The following is a 21266-nucleotide window of genomic DNA, read 5'->3' as shown; positions in this document are numbered from 1 at the left end:
GTCCACTTGTGCGGGATAACGCTGTTTGCTGCTGCAGATCCAGACGTGAGCAACGCAGGCAGGGGCACCAAGACCTGGCCGGGGCTCCATCTCTCCGTCCTTGTTCCCATAGCCACCACAGCCTGCCGAGGCTCCCAGTGAGACAAAAGGAACTGCCCAGCAAGGCAGGATCCGCCACCTAGACACAGTGCAAAGCCTAGGAAAGACCTGAGTGCCCAGAGCACGTGGCTCATCTGGGGGGACAGGATGCACAGGATCTGGCCATGAGGCGACAGGCTGTGCTGGGACAAGTCGTGCCAGCACAGTGAGGCAGGACCTCTACTCCCACGGACTGAGGTTCATGGATCGTTGACTCAACAGGCCATAATGGCTCCATCTATCGGGGTCAATACAGGCGCCTTTGACACATGATAGACAATAATTGCTCCTGCTTAGAGACTTTTTAGTTCATGGATCATTGACCTGATGGGCTGTAACAGCTCAAAGGAGGCTGTGACACGCTGTACACCCCTGCACCTGGAAGCCCTCAGGACAGAGCAGCAGGAAGCCACGGCCCTGGCACATGAGCAGGAACCGAGGGCATGCTGGGCCCATGGGAGGGCATTTGCCAGGGACAGGGCCCTCACCTGAGCCTTGGAGAGAGCGCTGCAGCTACTGGCGCAGAAGGGCGCTGACGGAGAGGAGCTGCCAACATCATCAGAGCCCAAATCCTGCAGCCTGGCAGCTGTGGGTCTGTGTGAGCCCTGCCACGCTGCCCTGCAGTGCTCACCCAGCCACGTGGGCACCGGCCTCGTACAGCCCAGCAGCCATGGGTGAGTAGCAGCAGGAGGAGGCTGGGGATCCCCACATGCCAACATCCCCCGGGCTGCGGTCTGGGACCAGCACACAGGAATGGGCTCCCAGCCGGGGGCTGCAGCTCCTCGCTCCGACAGCAACTTCCAGGTATATGATTTAATGAAAGGCACAATAAGAAGTGAAACAATTAGAATTTCTGCCTCATTATCATGGTAATCTTATCAGTCGGATAATGAGGTATTAATGGAGATTTAATGTGCCTCTCATAACAGAATCCCTTGGAGAAAACACATAAGGAAATTGCTGTAAATCCACTTAATGATGGAAAGGTCCCCAAACACCATATTCCAGAGGATGAAAAATGCCGGATGCAAATGAGAGAGAATCAAGGTCAATAACACTGCAGGGACCGCACTCACTGCGGCCCCGCGCGCAGCGGCCGCACCGGGCGGCAGAGCCGACCCCGCTCCGCTCCCGGGGCTGCGCCGCTGGGGTGCCGCGCCGGGCCGGGCGGGGGCAGCGCCGCCGTGCCGCCCGTGGAGCCGGGCCGTGCCGCACCGCCCCGCGCGGCCGCCAGGGGGCAGCTCCGCCCGAACGCGGCCTCCGCCCGCCGAGGCCCCGGGCGCCGCGCGCTGCGTAGCGGGCGGAGGGCGCTGTGCCTGCTGCTCCGGGGCCGGGGCACGCGCGGGGTTCTGCGGTTCCGGACCCAACCCTCCGCCCGAGATCGCGTAACAATTCAGTTCTGCCATTTTTCCAAAGCTGAAAAAGGGATCGCGCGTGGCAGAGCGCCTTCAGGCGCCGTTTCCGGCCCGCTGCCAGCACTGAGAACGGCGACCGCGGGACGCTCCCACCGACGGGCAGCGCTGCCCCGCAGCGCACAGCCGGCTTCTTCCCCCTCTGGCCGTCAGGCCGAGCTCCCGGCGCAGCTCCGTGGAGCGGTACGGCAGCAGAGCGCGGGGCGCTGCCCGCCGTCCCCACGCAGCCCCACGAGCACAGCGCACAAACACGGACTCCAGCCAGGCCAACTGCTCTCCTTTTAATCAGTTTTTACAGAATGATACATGAATAATCACGTTAGAGACAAGATGGGTTTCCTGTATACAAGATTGTGCAAGCTCGCTCATTTAGACATATAAAGGCTTTACCAGTTTCAAATAGGAGAGGCAGTACAAAGCTTTTAAATAGAGGTAAAGCACAATTAAAAGGTACGGAACACACACTACGCACTCAGCAGAGGTTAATTCTCCAGTAGTACAGGCTCAACCAAGGCACCAGCTGTTCCCGGCTCAGAGCTGCCCGCCCCGTCCTGCTGCTCCAGCTCTCCGTCCTGCTGCCAGCCTGAGGCTGCACAGTCGGTGCTGCACACGGCCACATAAGTTACACTCGATTTCACACACACATGCTTCACTTGCTTGAATCTTTGCTGCTAAGCAGGTCTGCCCTCTCCTGCTGCTCCTTTTCTGCCCCACCAGCCTTCCTCCACACACACCGCAGTTTGAAAGCAGCCGTGAGTTCTCAAACCTCTGCTCCAATTTGGCTTAAAGAGCATCAACATTTTCCAGCAATACAAACCAACACTGTGCTCACCAGAAACCCAACACAGGAAACAGGATCGTGGCTTTTTTTCCTGAAATTTATGGCAGTTACATTCAGCGTTTGGTAGCATAAGGTCTTCGAAACGAAAACCTCTGAACTCAAAGAGGCCACAGCCACTCCAACTCTCCTTAAAGAGGATCTACAAAAGCCTCAAAGAGAATTCTTAAGAGTAAAAAAAAGTAATTTCTCAGAGATGAAAGGACCAGCCCTTTTCTTCCACTTCTCCCAAAAAAATGAAACCACCACCTTAGCAGCACCAGCAGGGACAGTCGTGGCACCGTTTACCTCGGCAGCTCCTCGGGACGCACCAACAAGCTGCCCTCGAGCCGACCAATGCAAGCTACTGCTACTGACCCCGTGCCTTTTCCCTCAGAGCGTCCCATTCGCCCTTCAGTTGTTGAAGGCATGTGAAGAGAGCACCAAGTTCAGTCGGGTGCACGTGGTTGGCTGGCACCTTTTGGCAACAGTTGTCACTTTTGGTCCTTTATGCGCTGTCTTTTCACATTCACCATTGCACACCAAAATCTAACAACATCACTTTCTACACATTTAATTCATCGTTCTAAAATAAAACGTTACAGGACACCAGGGAAAGTATTAATGTCATACTACAGGAAGGTTTTTAATTCTTTGGAAACCCTAATTCTCTAACTACGGCTAGCAATGCGACCTAAGGAACTTTCAAAGCTGTTTAAGAAAAAAAGCAAAGGACAATTTTGCCATGAAGACTCTCAGCTAATCTGGGGCACATCAAAACAAACACTGCTTTTAAAATAAATTTTTAGAATGACTCCAGTTCTTTTAAGTAAGTATTTTTCTACACAATGTAATGAAGATGGCAAAGGAAATGGTTCTTACCCCTTCCGTAAAGGAGAGCAAATCTGAAAGCCGTGGTGGTGCTGAGCAGAGCCCATCTGCCAGCAGTCCTTGTGACCTTGTGATCACCAGTCCTTGTGCCATCCTTCAAACGAGTACAGTGCAGAACAAGACCGATTTAGGGATCAGATATTCTCCTCAACTAAAACCCAAACTGCAGGACTAAAGGAACTTTCATACATTGGTCTTAACATCCGATACCCAAGTCATAATTAAATATTAAGGAGACTTCACTATAAATAAGTTTATATTGCTTTTAGAGATGATCTCGCCATACCTTCCAGGGCATATTTGTGCTTTGCTTCTGGGTGTTATTGGTCAGGGCTGTGCTTGCAATATTAAGTTACGTGTTCAGCACCAATAACCCATCAAGGCTAAATAACTGGAATATTGCAATGCTCCACACTGAGTTACCGCAGGAAGGCAATCAAAGGAATTCCATTTCTATCGAGTGCTGCTCCTCCACAGAATGAATCTCTCAGAGCAGAAAGGCTCTAAATAAAAGTTCCCATTCCTCACTCTCACTTTGGATTAGCTTGGCAAAAGCGCCACACCGAATTACGTATTAGAAGAGTCCTAGTAAAGAAGTTTCTTTAATGATGCCTTGACAAGCAGCACAGCCAAACCAAGCACATGACAGTTTGCATACTTTGTTCTAATTTCAGTTAACCAAATTATTTTCTGGAGCACTAGCTGTGTACGGGTTTTAATCATCAGGATGCACACATTCACAAAACCAAAACAAGTGTATTTTGCAAAGAACGAGAAGGATTTTCTTTCCTTTACCACTCACAGACACCACATCTTACCGTGCCCTTCTGTCAGAAGAGCGCTCCACACTCCAGGAAGAGCAAAGAATAATACTGACATGAAAAAGATAAAGGCTCACTGCCCTTTTTCAGTGTAATTGTAGCTAAAAAAGAACAGCAACTGCTCGTATAGACGTGACAACCACTGGCCATCACTCAGACTGTTCATGAAAAATCCGCGTGGTATTGTGCATAAAAACTTCTTTGAATTCATCGCCGTCAGTTTAAGGGGAAGGTGGGGTGGGAAATCTATAAAACACCCTGAACTGATGTCATGATATGTTTCATAAAGAACAGTGTTACATTTTAAAATATTTTATATGAACAGTAAAACTTGCACTGCTGCATAGCAGACAACATGAAGAACATTTAGTAAAAACATTCACTGAAACCCCTGGTATATGCATTTAATGTCACTAATCAAAATATATATTACAGCCCGAGGTTCTGTTAAGGATCTCTGTTTGGGGTTTGTACAGTATACACAATATTTCAGAAAAAAATATTACAGTAAGGTATTTTATTACTCCTCTTTTATATTAGGCTTATCTACTGTAACTTACAGACCCTCTCTCCTTTACATTTTCAAACCCTTATAGTGCCCTAATGCCCCAGCCAAAAAGTGTTCAGCTATCTAACAAGCCCTGTCTATTATAAATTCCAGTTTCAGAAATTTCAGTACTCTTAATTACATTTTAATAAATAGTTCCATTTGCCCTTTTTTACTCTTTGCCTTTTTGAGGAAGTCCTTTCATTTACCAAAGCACAGTATGTAACAACCTGTTAGAGGTCAGAGAGGCCTTTGCTCGTTCACTCAAAGGACAGTGAGTCCACAGATAGCTGCGATGCATTAAATACAGTTATATACTATTTACATTGTCCTCTCTGATTTTCAATTCAGGTGAAATACAATTGGTAACTAATGTCACCTACTACAAACTTTCAGTGTGGCTGGTGCTTTATTAATAAAAGGTGTATTGAGCTAGAAAGTACACTGAGTGGTTGCCCTGATTATTCTTGTTTCAGTGTTCCGTTAGAAATGAAGTGAATTATTCACGTGAGTAAGAATTCAGGAAGAGGGGTGGTGGAAACACCACAAAGACTTTTCTGTATGTTTTGAGATTCCAAAATACCTGAAAACTGTGGTCCCTTTTTCAGTGCCAGTATCTGCAGGGGAGAAAAATGCAACCAAAAGAGAAGAGGAAAACCTGTTAAATTAATTTGATTAGTAAAGGTGTGTTTTAAAATGCCTCAATTCTGTACAATATTATACAGTGGAAGTCTCTTCTTAGCTGTCACAGCTGTTGTACATTCTTACAGACTCTTCTGCTAACAGTCTGCCCACGTGTGTGCTGAGTTACTTGCGATCATCAATAGTTTTAATGAATTCAACTGCTGCTGTGAACTGCATCCACCAGTAGGACTCTTCTCCAGATAAGCAGTTGGCATAGAAACTACTTATGTACTGAACAGTGGACAGCAAGCAAGGTGGATTTGCCTGAGGGTTAAAGAAGAAAAAGACGCTTACAGTTTGTTGCCAAACCTAAACTCAGAATTACAAGATACAGAATAAAAGTACAGTTCTATTTCTGCAGTGATCCTCACTACCACCCAGCACACGATCATGTAACACAGCGCAGGGCAGTGACTGTTTATCCTGAGCACCCTCACTTCCCCCTCGGGAGGAATGTGACCAATGGAAGGAGCATTTCTCTAATGCAGAAAAACGACAGGCAGGCCATGAAAAGAAGGAGATCACAGGCAGAACCTATCAAGTCATCACAGACTTCAGCACGTTAACCTGTTATTTTAGCATTTGATACATCACATGCCACTCTCCAAACTCTCATGTTTAAAAAAAAATAAAAATAAAAAAAAAAAGCAAGTCAGTATTAATGTGGATGTTGGTCATCAAAGAGAACAACATTAAGCATGAACAAGTGATAGGTGCGTCTCAAGAAAGAAAGAAAGAAAGAAACAACCACCCCAAAGATCAACAATGAAAACCACCACCACCCCTCCAAACAATGCTTAGCCCTCAATTTCCCTGGTTCCAACTGCAAAGTTTGCTTGGATTCTAAAATCTTAGTTGTGACCACATTTCTATTTAAGCCTGCTAGATTAGCTCTCCTTTTATAGTCTAGCATGCTCCTACTTACCCAAATACATTATCATTTTTCCTAAAATTTGCTTGCTGGGTAAAAGAATTAGTTGTGGTTTGTGATCTCTGCAGAAGAACTCACCTTTATAAGAACAAAGACCAGAACAGGAACAAAATCATCTGCCCCAGGCACTGAATCTTCATTTGCCAGGCTAAGCAGGTTCATAATGGTTGAGCACATTCGCAGGATGCACTGCACTTTGTCTCGGGGGGTTTTGTAAGCACTTATGGTACGGATTTCAGACTGTGCTGATGGCCACGGTGCCTCCCGGAGATACACCTAGGAGAGAGAAACCCAACAGCAGTCCTCAGTTATCTGTGCTGCTACTGAGCACCAGAGGATCCAAGGTACCAGAGGCAGGAGCCAGGCTCCGGACAAATGAGAAACTCCGGGTCAATATGGTTCCACTGCAGGCAGAACGAAGGTGGCTTCCTGCTGTATTATAATGGAAAATCACAAGGAAATAACACTACGTGCAATTAACACAGTTAGACTGTACTTTCTCCTGACTTCTACAGTACCCTGTTTTGAAACAATGTAGAGCTGTATGCCTGTCTTCCATATATAAGCAGCTTTATTTTCAGTCACACAGCTCAAACACTGAACTAGAATGACTGCAAGCATTCAGCCACTCACACATTTCTTAAGTCTACCAATCTAATTTAATTACCTTCTTAGCGCTGAGAAAAGTGAAAACACCAGGCAAATGGATAGATGTGTCAAGGTTCCATTAATGATGCCCAGTTCTGAATGCCAATTTGATAACTACAAACCACAGTCACAGCATATAAGTCATGTTAGAAATATAAAGGGTTGAAATCTTTATTCTAAAGGAAATTATCTGAAAGTTTGCATCTTATTGCAGTACAGTATTACTGCTTCAATCTTATCATCAGGACAGAAGCGGTAAAATTCAAAGAAGAAAAAAAAACAACTTTAAAATACCAGCAGATGATCCCAAAGTATTGGTGCAGTGTGTTTTTCCTGCAGGGTATTTCAGCTGTATGGCTACAAAAGTAATGTTTCAAAATATAAAGCAAAACAATCCTCTCCCTATCACAAACACCATCACTCCAACATACAGAGTGAAAGAAGTTCTTACCTCAGGAATCTGAAGTGCTTTGTGGTTTGCAGTCACCACTTTAGATAACCTCTGTATGTGCTCATGAAGGACTCTAAAAACAAACATAAAATCAAGAATAAGAAGCAAGCAGCAGCCAGCAGTCCCCAGGAGTTTCCCACTAGTTTGGTGCACTGCAGGAGAGATCTTCAGGGATGCGTATCACCACGATCTCAGCCAACGCACAGCGGGTCAATAAACCACACACAGGATTTCCAAACAATCCACTATGAAGTCAGTAAACCATTCAAAAAAGATGCTCAATAAAATACAAAAGAAATCCTAGATGGAAAGTTCTGTCCTGAAACAGAAAAGGAAAAAGGAGTCCTGAAACAGATTTTCTTCGTTCTCTCAGCATATGCACAGAACTGAAGGTCTGTATCTTAAGTCATTACATTTTTAACTTTATTCTGCTTTTGTGGACTGTTGCAAACACAAACCTTCACACATGATGCTAAAGTGCTTCTCGGTTCTTGTACAAGACATTCTGAAATGAAACATAAGTTTGTAGGGCATGGTTGCCTTAAAAGAATCAAGTCTGTCACATTAAGACCAAAAAGCAGCCATCTGCACCAATAGTGAAAGAGAAACCAGGTATTTCAAACCACCATGACTTACTGGTCACGTAAAATATCTCCATCCTGATTAGGGTAGAATGCAAGTTTGAAAATACGATTCATCACGCTGCGCTCTATAGCTAACTGTGCGTCCTGAAGCTGTTCTTCGCTGGCGTTCTGCCATATGGCATCCTGAGCCATTGCTCCATACAAGAACTGAAGAAAATCTTCAACTTGGGCTGTTTTGTCATCTGCTGCTGTAAGTTTCTGGAAATCTGATAAAAATGTACACAGAAAACATATTCAGTTAAGGTTAAAAAAAATATATATTTCCAATATGCTTTCCTGGAAAGAAGAGCTGAGAATCCACGTTGCACTTCTCGCCTGGCACCACCGGGGCTCTGTGCTGCCCACAGCCTGTCAGGGAAATTCAAGCGAGAGCATTTGAGTACAGGAATTAAAGGAGAAGAATGTAGAACACAGTCAGTTAAGCATACCCTCACAATACCCTACTTGATACTATGTTAATCACTTCCTCTACAGTACCAGTTCTTGCCACCCACAGAGATAACACCCAGAATAATCACTACAACAGTTGCTGGTAGGAATGAGTGCACGCAAGGCTGTCAGATGCTAGAGAAAAAAAAAAAAAGAATCAAGAAAACTCATTTTTTAGCCCTACCTTTATTAAATAAGTATAGTTGCAACGTTAATGTTTATCTACAAAGTACAGAACAAGTGGCACAGCCAAGTTAATGCAGCATGACCAAATCACTGGCAACTCATCAGCATCGTATTTATAGCATTCTGTACCAGAAGACAACTGCCACTCAACATCTGCCAGCAGCCTAAATGCCACAGTTGCCAATTTCTCTTTTAGATCATCCAGAAATAGATGCCTCCCTTTAGTCCAATGAAAGGGCTTAACTCCTCTTCCTTGGTCACTGAATCTTACTAGTAGAACTTTAATGTCAGTAGATACAAATTCTTGCTAAAGACCAGCCTATATAGACACATTTAATACTGTATGCTGTATTAACACTGTATGCTCCAAGAGCAAGAACTGACTCCAAATTTCTTATATCTTTACTTCATCTTTACTTTGTGCATACGTAACACAGAAATTATTTCAAGAAACCTTGTTTTGAGAGTTGTCTTTCTGTGCCAATATTCTTTATGCTGTGACGTTTCCGTATCTTTGGCACCCAAGTTAGTACATAAGTAAGGAGTGTAGAAACAAAAATAATCCACGGTCTGCATTAATCTTACCTTGAATAAACTCCCTGATTTTCTTTTCTTTGCTCTCTAGCAGTAACCTCACACACACTGTAGTGAAGTATCTGTTGGCCACTTCTTTGTCTCGCAGAACTCTTTGCAATAGCCTTTCCAAGTGTGCCTGTGTTGTCTGCAGGCCCTGGCGACATCGAGTTAAATAAGCAATATATGGAGCTCTTTTCCTGAAAGAAATGTTCTACGTTAGATTCACAGAAAAGAAAGAAAATAACAGCTTTATAAACTGCAAAGCTGTAATGCAAGAAGAGTCCTCAACCTGTTGCTTTTAAAACAAACATGACACCTGAATTAGGAAGTTCAGTCTTACACAGACTTCACTGCCCTTGCAGCACTGCAGAATGCACGACTAAAGCAAATTCTGAACTGTATCTCTTCGGTGTGGAGCTGGATATCAGGCACAAGCTGATTTAATTCAATTTGTTACTATTTAATACAAGTCATTCCCAGAAAGAGGACACATCCTCATCGTTTTGTGGAAAAGTAGAACTGTAATAAACTTATTTGGTAAGGTACAGTTTAAATAAAGGATCTTTCTAATCTGCTAGTGAACAAATGTATGCATTTGGAAACCCATTAATAAGATACAGAATAAACTACCTGTAGTCCTCTGCAATAGAGGCTAGCAGCTTCCGACAGGTCCTGTTATCAAAGCGGCTCACACATCGCATTGTTTCCTGCAGCTGGGCCATCAAGTTCTTGTCTTGAAGGTTAATAGCTTCAGCTAGCTGAACTTTCAAGAAGCACACAATTTCATTATCTAGCATAGAATAAGGGAAAATTATTAAGGAAATGAAACATAGGCACAATCAAAACAGAAAAATGTTCTTCAACATGGGAAACACACACACAACAGCTTAAACAAAAACTTCTGCATAGAAGCATTTATTAAGTCTCTGAATCTTCCAGATATCAAGGAATATGTTTTTCTGTCATTACCTTATCTAGTATTGAGAACTACTCTGAAATGTAAAGAGGAATATAAGGAGATAGAATCACCTGTCTGCAAATAAACCTATAGTGGAGGAATGCAAACAAGTCATACAAATTAAATCAAAAGGAAGACTCAGCAAGTCTTCAAGCCAGTATCTTGCTACTGTAGGTACTTCCCAGCAGCACGTTATTGTGGGAACCACAGGCAACAGAAGTAGTAGAAGTTTAGTAGGCAACAGAAAAGAGAAGATGCATACAATACAAAACTTCTGCATGTATAAAGAAAACTTACCTTCAGGATCTGTGTGATCTGGTAAACCATTCCTCGTTGAATGTGTCAACATTGGAAAAGCAACAGAATCTGCTGAACAGAGAGCCAACCTCAATTTCTTCTTTGCATCCCTTAAAGAAAAAAAAAAACATTTCCTTAACAAGGCTGCTGTGAAGACTGCTGCTTCATAAAGCAATCCACATTTCTTTTCTTTTTAAAATACTGACTAAACATTAGGTAACATAACTTGAACACACCAGTGTTGCCAAGATGGAAGAGGATCCCTTCTTTAGATATACCATCTAGATCAGTTTCACAGGAATTTTCCTAAACGTTGTTCTCCTATCCCCCTCCCACCTCACTGGAGAAACAACAGTTTGAGATGCTTAAAACCAAAAACATGTAGAAGTTTACAATTAAGGAGGACATCATTATTCACATTAATATTTTTTGTGGGGAACTGATCACATGGCTTCAGCTTTCAAATCTTCTTTGTGGGTAAGACTAAATTTGAAAGTGTATTTACCTATAGGAGAAAGCAGAACTTTGTGGCTGAGCTACTTGACTTGCAGAGTCTGGGAGATCATCTGCAGACATGTTTTGCAAAGCCTCATCACGTGGAGAGTCGTGGACACTCTCACCATCCCCTGTAGTCTCTATGGAAAGGAAAAGCGACACTTGTGGAGTCAGAAGAACCTAGACTAATATCTTCTGCTTCGTTCTGGTTAGTATAAGAGGAAATATAGAGACAGTAAGTAAGACAACCTGTCTAAGTTGAAAGGTCATATTAAAATACGCCATCTGCAAGTCCCTAAGAAGAAACTGCATCAGTTTAAGGCAAACTGTGAGCAAATGCACTTCTTCAGTTTCCATTTTAAAAAAAGCAAACTGGTAAGAGATGTAACAAATCACCACCTCAGTGGCAACACAGATGACCCCTTTCAGGAACATGGATTTCATTCCCAGTCTCAGAGGAACTACACCACAGGTTGTATGAGAAAACATTTCTGTTTTAGAGCTCACACTATTACACTGTTAGCACTATGTTTGTCTAGAATACTGAAGTGGTTTTTTCTTTTATCTTTAAGAGGGAGAAACTATGTTGGTAAGGACTACAGACACCAGGTTCTCACCTCCACTGTCATAGTTTACTAAAGCTCCTTCACTAGGACTGGTTCGCTTAATTGCATTCCTGTATTTGTCCAGAATATCTTCTGCAGCTTGAGCCTGAGCGCTGAGCCTCGGGCTCGGATCATCTGGAAAGTCATTACAAACAAAAGGAGTAAACCTTGGGTTATGCCAACGGAAAGCAAAATGCAAAAAAATTTACACCCATGCATTCAGATTCTAGCCATTACAAACAGCTACTTGTGTTCCACGTAACTACAGTTCAAATGTAAAGTCCAAAGCAAAAGCAGGAGGAAAAAAAAAGCACTATAAAAGTGAGCAAATAAAATCAGATTGTTAGCATATTTATATCATATACACCAGTGATTCTTGTATACTTGAAAGCCTCCAGAAATGACTACAGAAACAGGAAACTAAACACCCAGGTCCAAATCAAATTTAATTTAGCACTTAAGGAATTATCATAGGAACGTGTCTGCTGTCCTTACAGCTCAGCTGTGATAAGGACATAAGCTTTTTAATGAACATTCTAAAAAATAAATAAGTGGAGACCTGAGTCAAGATTCCAGTACAACTGATATTGACTGAAGTATGACAATTTAAAAGCAGTCTTCAAGGCAACAATCATCATTCACTTTCTTATTCAGAAAGCTAGTGGTGAATATTAAATACAACAGCCCATACCTGTCTGTAAATACACACCTAATGGGCACTCTGGAAATCTACAGGGCATGTTACAAGAGAAAATTACTATGATAACATTATTCACATACCTTGTAGTGTTGAGTATCTGTCAGGTACCATATCATCTTTGTCTTTTTCCTGCTTTTCTTTCTTTCTAAATGGAATTGGAGCTGAAAAATACATGGTAATTTATCAGGGTCTATGCTGAGACAATGGCCAGACTGAAGAAGCATTTTAAGAGGACAGCTACTACTGTGTACCAACCCGATGTCAGTCTGATAAGCTGCTCAAAGTGAAACGGTAAACATTTTCTAGTGAAGATACAAAAAGGCAGCATGCCCTAAGGTACCCAAACAAGACAGACAAGATCCTACCTTTGGGCATGGCAGACACAAAGCGTTTTCTCCACCACGGTTTGTTTCTGTCAGACTTCTCATCATCGCTGTCTTTTCGTTCATCCATCTGTGGAAGAATGGAATTTATATTTCAATATCACATATCACATGTAAGGACAGAATTTCCTCTTGACATCTACAGGTTCTACTCTATCAACTGAAAAAAAAACCAACAACAAAAAAAACAAACACAGAACTACAGCAGAGCACGGAAAGCCAGCGCAGATCAAGTTAGAAACACCCCTCCTGAAAAGGTAAGATTAAGTATGAAAAGCCAAAACTGTGAAGAAATTTAGATATCTTTTAAAATTGTTTCTTAGGATCTACAGCATTTTGAATTTTAACAATACAACCAAACTATTTCTCAAATCCCATTAAGTCACATGGAACTTTTCCAGTAAATTTAAGAACCAGGCATATTTAAGTCACTCTGAACACCTGTAGTTTTCACTTGTAAAGGACTATTTTAAAAAAAGTGTATCATAATTCCTTGGTTAAACACATTTAACACCATTTTTCTCTGGCATGAGAAAAATAATTATATTTAGCACACTAGGGAAAAAAAAACCAGCAAGTGATGGATAGGAGCCTCACCTCTCCTCTAGAGGAGTCCTTACTGGGAGATGACGACGATGACTGGGATGTAGCCATCAGAACAGCCGCCCCCGGGGCTGGAAGCTCCCTCTCCTCATTACCAGGACGTCTGTTCCACCCAGGATCACTCATAGGTCTCCGAACTGATGACACTATATCCGAACTCCTGCTGCGGACCAGCCTTTCCGGATAAGAGTGCCTCTGCTTGAATGCTTCTAAATCAGTTGGAATTAAAGCATGAGACCCAAAGTTTGGTAATCGAGCCTCATTACCTCCCACAGCTCCTTCCAAAATTGGTGGGTCTGGTGGTGGGTGAGACGGTCTTGCATAATGTACTTTAGGCCGTACAACGGCTGACACACCTGAGGTAATAAACATAAAGGAAGCCACAACATTTTTAACACTCACTGAAATAAGTTGGTACTAGCACAGAAGTACTGACTGCCAATTTTTGGCCTTTTCTTTCCAGCTTACCCTCATTCGATGACAAAGGGTCAAACAGTGCAAGCAAAGAATCTGTCTGAGAAGGAGGAGATGTCAACTGACTGGCTCCTGAAATACAGGCAAACAAAAGTTAGCACTGTGCAAAGAACTGCCTACACATAAGGAACACTGGAAAAACAGACCAACCCCAATGAGCAAGAGGGATTACAGTCAGTGTAAATGAACAGAATTAGCAAAAGGTGATCTTAAATTGAAAGATCAGTCTCTAGTTGTACACAATACTGGCCCATTTGTCAAAGAAACGGTGCTAACAAATCAGGAAAACGTTAAGCTTCATGGTCAGCAAAGCTTTGAAACAGGAAAAATTGAGGAATTTTTCTTTCATTTTCAGAGCTTCTACTGCACTCCTATAAGAACTCAAATTTAAGGATTTTAAACTTGTAATTTTAACTAATGTTGTGAGAACCCACTTACAGGTATCTTACTTACCATGGGCTGTTTCATCCATATCAGGACTTGTCACAGAATCTTTTCCCCCAAAGTCAGAGCTACATTCAGACCTGAGATCCTCAATCTTGTTAGGAATATCTTCAGATGTTGCACTAATACCTTCCACGTAACAACAAAAAAAAAGAAAACAAAAAAAGAACACCTTTAATACTCTTTCAGACAAAAGGAGGCAAAATCCTGAAGCTCCTAAAATGTTTGGTGAGCACAGTAATAATCAAGTCCTAACTTACAGTAGTACTTAGAGACATTCTGAATTTCTGTGTTCCCAGCATAAGCCTTAATTATTTCTGCTTTATGTCTTCAATAGTTTTAACATAGCTTTGAATACACTGAAAATTGGCATTAGAAAGATGCTCCATTCTGATCAACTTTGTGGAAAACTGGGAGCTGAAGTATGTGTATGTATATATATATATATAGATAGATAGATAGATTGATAGATAAACGTACTTAAAGTCATTGTAATAACCAAAGGCCAAATCAACCCTCTGCTGCTAACCATTGCTACTGTAACACACATTATTTGATGCACTTTTTTAAAAAAATTATTTCTTTCGTAAGAACTACTGCTTTGATAATTCATGAATGAGTATATGGAGTTGTAACTCATTTTTCTCATTCAATTAAAGCAATAGCAGAAAGTAGATGCTGGTTGTGTTCTAATATAGAGATGTGCGTTCAGAGACAATCAAACCCACCTGATACAACACTGAGGCCTGGTGTACTGGGTCGAGAACTGACCTCCCTTACATCTGTGTCATCTGATGTGCTACCCAGCCCAGAACAGCTTTCCAGTTCTTGCAGCCTTTCCTCCTGTTTTAGATCTGGGGCTTCTACAAATGGAGACAACAGAGAAAAGAGAGAAAAAAGTATCACTACTCAATTACTCAAAACTACCTTGAAATTCACCCACAGAAGGAAGAGTGGGGGGATTGATTTAGCATACTAGGTTTTAAGCTAACTGAACCAATTCAGCAAGATAGCAATGCCCCAGCAGCATAAGCACTTGGCAAGTTTTTACTTAAGCATTGTATTACCCAGACAGCGGGATACAACATAACTAAAATGAATCGTGATCAAAGAAAGCACTACTTAGCATCACTGGAAAAGGAAGCAAATAGAATTTTGCTTTGCAAACCCTTTTCTCTCTTTTTTTAGAACTTAAGAACTTCGTAAGTAAGAGTTTCTCTGCCTAGGAATACTTCATCCTTCTAATACTAAAAGTATTCACAAACATTAAGGCAATGCTGTTGAATGTTCCCACTAAAGAAATAAGCACAAATTACACAATTCTGACCTGAATCGCTTGGTAATACTTCCACACTCCAGGCCTCACTTGTGGTTTCTGAGATGGTTGAACCTGTGCAAGGATCAAGCAACACGGATCCTGAACCTGGTAAACACAGCAAGCTGCCTAGCATGTTCTCTGCAGCTGCACCTGCAAGAGTAAAGCAGAAATGCACAGTGGCATATATGCTTCCTGAAGACAGATCTAATGCAAGAGAAAAATAAGACAGTTGAAGTGTCCTTAAGGTACTACAGAAAGAATATTGTAAATACAGAAATGAGTGACCAGATGCTATACAGGTCATGTGCAAAGTCTTCCTATAGAAAAGTCTTTCTTTAATGAATGCAAACACTTATTCAGAAAAGAGATGAGAAGAGCTTTGCAACTTGACCATTTTACGACAAGCATGGAACATTTTAACATATCAGGTGCAGAACTGAGTTACCTGCAATTTCTTGTAAACGATCTTCGTCAATATTTGGATCAAAGTCACTACCCAAGACATCTGTACTCCACGTTTCACTCACAGTTTCTGATATGTCTCTGTCATCAGTCAACCCCATCATATCACGGATTTCAAATTTACGGAGCTTGTCATCAAGATTATCCTGAGTTGTGGCTATATGAAAATAAGAAGTACTGAGTTTTTTGAAAGGCCCCTCCAACTACTTCTAATTGGAAGTTTATAGGAGAACATTAAAGGAAAAAAAAAAAGCTAACACCAACTGATTCCATCAGATAAGACAGCATTTAAAAGTAACACTTGTGAAGTACTCTTATACAAGAGAATGGTGCCTAAAAGCACTGAAGTGTATTTGAAGCTAAGAAAAATCTTGGACTACATTTGGTGGCATAAACTAACAAACAAATAGACAAAACTAACACGTTGTCAGGAAACTTTAGGCAGTTCCTATAAAAAGAACTTCTTACAGAACTGCTGAGGCTGGAAGGGGTAACTGAAGTCCAAATCCCTCTACTCAAAACACGGTTAATTACAGGTTGGCTCGAGGCCATATCAGTCACATTTTGAAAATCACATTTTGAAAATGGAGCTGGAGACTCCAAAACCCCTCTGAGCATCCCACCCCAGAGTTTGACAAATACATGCTAAAAATAAGCTAGCCAGATGCTCTAAGACTACTCCAATCCAGACCCCCTATTCCCTTGAAGGGAAAGTTAAGTACCAAGCAAAACTTTAAATGCATTTTCCTATGAAGGACTTAAGTCTCAAAATCCCATACATTCTTCTTTTCCTATGAACTACAAGAAATACTTCTAGAGGAAAACAAAACAGCAACAAAAAAATCCAAATAAAAATAAATACAAAACTGATTGTACAAGGTGAGCATTTACTTATTTTCATCCCCAACTAGTCAATTTCTCAATCTTTTTCCACAGAACTTTCCCACCCACAGCACCACAGGAACTTGCACCTGCCTTGTTCGTGCTCCAGCAGCTGCAGAGCTTCAACACCATTACTCCCAGAGGGACCTGCACCAAGCTCTGATACAGACTCCCCTTCCAAATCCAAGGAGGACACTGAGTTGGAGCGATTTGAAGGACCTGTGAAAAAAATATTTTATTGTAAATCTGATTTGAATACCAGTTCCTAAATATACAGGATTAACAATCCAGGAGACAATGAAGATTAATACAAACAATGAAGAGATATTAAGTAGTAATCCCAATATAAAATATCAAACTGATAAACTGTTTCTCTGCTCTTAATGTCTATCTTTCAGATACTTAACCTGCACTGTGATTTGTACTTTACATGCATAGAGGACCATATGATTACAAGAACCTAAAAATACGTTACCAGAGAAGGCGAGAATCTCACCATTGCCACTTTGACTAAAAGTCAGTAAAGACATCAATATAACACGTTTAATTGTTCATTAGCTTGTTTGCTTATTTTGAGAAGAGTAAAAACTATGTGACAGAAGTTATACAAAATAATGCCCACTGCAGAATTTGTACAAACTTCTTCAATACCACAGATAAACCCTGCTTTGTTCTGTCTGAGACTCATACAGAAGAACCGTTCTGAGTCCAGAAACCACTGTGGACTCAGAGATATGTAATAGTTAATAAAAGATCGTGAAAAAGCCTTCAAAATCCCTCTGCTTTCATCTCTTAAATACGCTTCTTTTTGCCATAATCCTCAGACTAAGTTACGTCTTTGCTGGTCAAAATTCAGTTCCTAACCTTTTTCTCCAAAGGACTAACAGAAAAGAAAAGCTCCTAGAGTAACACAGCATGATCTTTGAACAGCAGAGATGACATGCTATGTTTAACACAAATTCCTTTCATAGTTAAAAAAAAAAAAAAAAAAAGGGACAAAACTTCTTCAAGACTTAAGTAACCCTTCACCTTCAGATATTCCTTCCAGATTATCACTGCAGAGTGAAAAGCGCAAGGTTTTATCAGGTTTACCATGGAGTTTGTTTTCATCAACAGGGACATCTCCTTGTCCACCATCTGCAAGCTGCATATTTAGGACCTGGGGAGTAGGGGAATGAAACAATACTTCCTTAAAATAATCTATTTCTTTCCTGATAATTACACAGTAAACAAAACATTGCATACATTTTTGCACACCTTCTTTTTTTTCCTAGATGCTAATGGTACAATCAATTTTCTAACATTCCACTTGAAAAAAATAAAGTTACCTCCGAAGAGCCTGGAAAAAACACAAGGTAACCAATATGTGAACACAAGGCAAATCCTGCTAACAGCAGAACCAGTAGCTCCCTCCTCACCCTGGCTGTCCAGCCTAACATGTAAACTCATGGTTACACAAGGCTGCAAGAGGAAATAATCCAACCTATCAGGTATGACACAAGTCTGAGTTGCCAAAAACTTTGGGATCAGCATTCCAGTGCTGTCATTCACCTATGCCACTCGAGCCAAAGGACATGGGGAGGTAATGGAATTAATTTATGCAGGCCTGGTTTGCTCTTGAGCATGTTAGACAACAAAGCCTCTTGATAAGTCTGCCAGCTGCATTTTTCCTGTGTTAATATACTGACTTTCAGACCTTGCAGATGTACGAAGTTGTCGGAAAACAACTTCTAAACACAGGGAGGATTAACAGCTAAAATACCCAAACTCAGTAAGGCAAACAAACAAAACAAAGTGAGCACTTTAATTCCTGTCCTGGATTTGTTGCCCAAACTCAAGTGCCACAGGTTCATTGCCCTGCTACTACAGAACACAGAGGCTGCATTTTTCAAAATATCTGAGCTTTGATGGTGTTGCATACCTCATTTTCTGACATCATTCCTGGAGTAATCTGTGGTCCGGCTCCCAGAGAAATCACCAGCACTTCTTCCGGCTGAACTTCTGGGATGGTTTCCTGGGAGGACCCTTCATGATCCCCATGCTGATCCATGAGAATATTTGACCTACTTCTGCTACGAGTTGCTAAGAAAGTATTTTGAAATATCAACATTAGAAAGCTTTTCCTTGTTTAAGAAGGAAAAAAAAGAGAGACAATACAATGAAAATACAGAACTGCAATGTTTTCAATTGGTAACATGCATACTAACAAACTTATAAAATGCAGAGCCTCACTAGAATTTGAGAAGGAGCTAGCCTTCAAAAATCGAGTACTGATGTGTGAAAAAGCAATCTTTTACAGAATGCCTTAGAGAAACAATGCTTTAGAGAAACAAGGTACGATACATCCTGCTTGCCCACAGAAATTTCTACAACAAAGATCAGCACCGATTTCAGTAACTTCAAATGGCCCAACCTTCTGACATGAAAATACAAAATAAAACCAAGTAGTAGCAGTAGATTTACCCCAGCAGCCACAGAAGAGCTGTTTAGCAGCTGCAATTGGAGGTGAAAATAAGTCATCTGCACTGGGTTTGTTAACAAGACTATTTCATCCATGTAACTGAAAGGGATCTCAAAAGATACCTCAAGTATAACTAGCAGTCATACATGCCCACAACCTAGAAAAACCACGTATCCTCACAACAGTCTGACTCTGGTCTAAACAAATGGGGGAAAAATTGAAAAGTACCCAAAACCAAACAAAAAGATCTCTTGAAAAACAGATTCTGCATTTGTCAGATTGTGTGTTCCAATCACAAAATGACTTTTAGAAAGTTAGTGGAGAACATTAAGAAGTCTGTGACCAACAGAAAAGGACAAGATTCCTGTGGCTTAAAACTGTAATTTGTTGAGCAATTTTTCTCCTAAGAAGCAGAGAAAAGTGACTCAAGCAGTTGCCCGAAACACAGATGCAAAGATTCAACACCAGGTGTTGGACTGTTTTGTGGCTCTTTATCAGCCTTTTCATGCAGCCTCATTTCCCCTGTTTGGCACTGAGAAAGGAAAAATGCCCACGTGGAATCAAGGCTGCTAAGTATGGTAGCATGACACCAGCCATTGCTTGATTCCATCTAGGAAAAACAAGACGAGTGTGCAGAACTAACAGGCCAAACTTTGGTTTTAAATTATTACACAAACACACCTAAGGTTTGCTGTATTTTTTAAACTACATGTACATACAAAACGAGCTTCATACAGAAATCAGTGAAAAATCTGAAAAAGTAACCAAGTGCCAAAGTGAACCAAAGGCATGCTGAGCTGTCACGATCGTGTTACAAATAAAAGCTTCACAGAAAAGAACGGAAGGAAGGCGTTACCCACCAAAAGGGGTTACTAGAGTTATATGAGCTGAAAGATTGGTAGCAGAGGTATCCCAGGCAGTAATGGCTGCCAATTGCTGTCCTGGATTTCGAAAGCATTAAAATGAAACAAAAGAGATCAAAATTTTGAGCAACAACACTATTTTATGCTATAAAATAAATGCTATTGTGCCAATACTTCATAGATTTAAGAGCAGAGCCATTCAGATGCAGAGTAAAAATGACACGGGATAGGCCTGTTTGGGGGTTTGAGTTCCTGTGCCTCTTAGTTGGCTCTGGATAGTTGGATCTCATTACAAACTAACACCAACTCTCTCAAATGAACAAAAAGATCCCATGAGGTCATACCCACATTAATATACACCAGAGAAGAGCATCACACTTCCTATTCTAACAGAAAACATTACCAAAATGGAAAAGTTCAAGATTCAGAAATGCTATTGAAAGAGGGGGGAAAAAAACCAACAACTTGAAATTGCATTACAGTGTACTGCCACAATTAGATCAGGCAGATAATGGAGAAGAAAAGAGGCAGTTTCTTTCTTCTTCTGAAAGTTCGACTCCTTCTTCTTCCTTCTTACATCAGCTCTCTTCTAAGACTCAATCACTTTAATTTTACTCTGTCCCACTAATGAAGTGTCAGAGCTTCCATCTTACCACTTCCCTCAAACTTCCCATCTTCAAGTTGTCCCATTCCTACCCTTTGCACTATCCTGAACAACAGCGACGTCAGCGTTTTTCTCCAGCTCAATCCAGAGTGGAGACGCTCCCTGTGCTTGCATCACAAAGTACTACAGATGCCTGTCTGTGCAAAACAAAATACTTCACCACCTACACATGAAAAGTAGAACTGAAGGTGCAGCTGAAGAGTACTCCTAAAAGAGCACTGAAAAAATGTTAAAGAAAAATGCATTGTGGTATCAAAAAGAGTGCAAGACGACTGCTTGCTGTCCTTACCTATCGGTAATCGATTTTTTTTGTTAGCTGGAGTAGTTGCAGGAGAGAGCTGTGGGGTATTGTACGGCGTCATTTCTAGGCTGCTACTTTTCCCTGGCTTGTTCTGGGGTAAGTTTGCTAGCAAGTTTTCCAAAGCCATCCGATCTTCCTTAAGTTGATCACTCAACATTACATTTCGCATGAAACCAACCTG

General features: G+C 41.5%; 1 protein-coding gene across 6 annotated transcripts in view; it reads right to left on the bottom strand.

The window, feature by feature from the left end:
* Positions 1-1806: 1806 nt before the first annotated feature.
* Positions 1807-21266, bottom strand: part of GAPVD1 (GTPase activating protein and VPS9 domains 1) — a 28773-nt gene continuing 9313 nt past the window's right edge. For 5 of the 6 annotated variants that reach the window (XM_052669639.1, XM_052669638.1, XM_052669636.1 and 2 more), the window contains 21 exons: positions 21074-21263; positions 18718-18878; positions 17826-17955; positions 16890-17015; positions 15898-16071; positions 15462-15602; positions 14863-14997; positions 14144-14263; positions 13685-13762; positions 13211-13572; positions 12596-12683; positions 12311-12391; positions 11543-11665; positions 10936-11065; positions 10431-10540; positions 9806-9965; positions 9185-9372; positions 7977-8190; positions 7341-7413; positions 6320-6517; positions 1807-5574 (listed from right to left, as the gene is read on the bottom strand). In XM_052669639.1, the coding sequence (XP_052525599.1) occupies positions 5434-5574; positions 6320-6517; positions 7341-7413; positions 7977-8190; positions 9185-9372; positions 9806-9965; positions 10431-10540; positions 10936-11065; positions 11543-11665; positions 12311-12391; positions 12596-12683; positions 13211-13572; positions 13685-13762; positions 14144-14263; positions 14863-14997; positions 15462-15602; positions 15898-16071; positions 16890-17015; positions 17826-17955; positions 18718-18878; positions 21074-21263 (3123 nt within the window). In that variant the 3' untranslated portion in view covers positions 1807-5433. The remainder of the gene's footprint in view (positions 5575-6319; positions 6518-7340; positions 7414-7976; positions 8191-9184; positions 9373-9805; positions 9966-10430; positions 10541-10935; positions 11066-11542; positions 11666-12310; positions 12392-12595; positions 12684-13210; positions 13573-13684; positions 13763-14143; positions 14264-14862; positions 14998-15461; positions 15603-15897; positions 16072-16889; positions 17016-17825; positions 17956-18717; positions 18879-21073; positions 21264-21266) is intronic. The other variant, XM_052669641.1, reaches the window with a different exon arrangement.

The sequence above is a fragment of the Tympanuchus pallidicinctus genome, unplaced genomic scaffold, assembly GCF_026119805.1.
Source record: "Tympanuchus pallidicinctus isolate F22 unplaced genomic scaffold, pur_lepc_1.0 scaffold8, whole genome shotgun sequence".
Classification (NCBI taxonomy): domain Eukaryota; kingdom Metazoa; phylum Chordata; class Aves; order Galliformes; family Phasianidae; genus Tympanuchus; species Tympanuchus pallidicinctus.
This window is presented reverse-complemented; position numbering and strand designations above follow the sequence as displayed.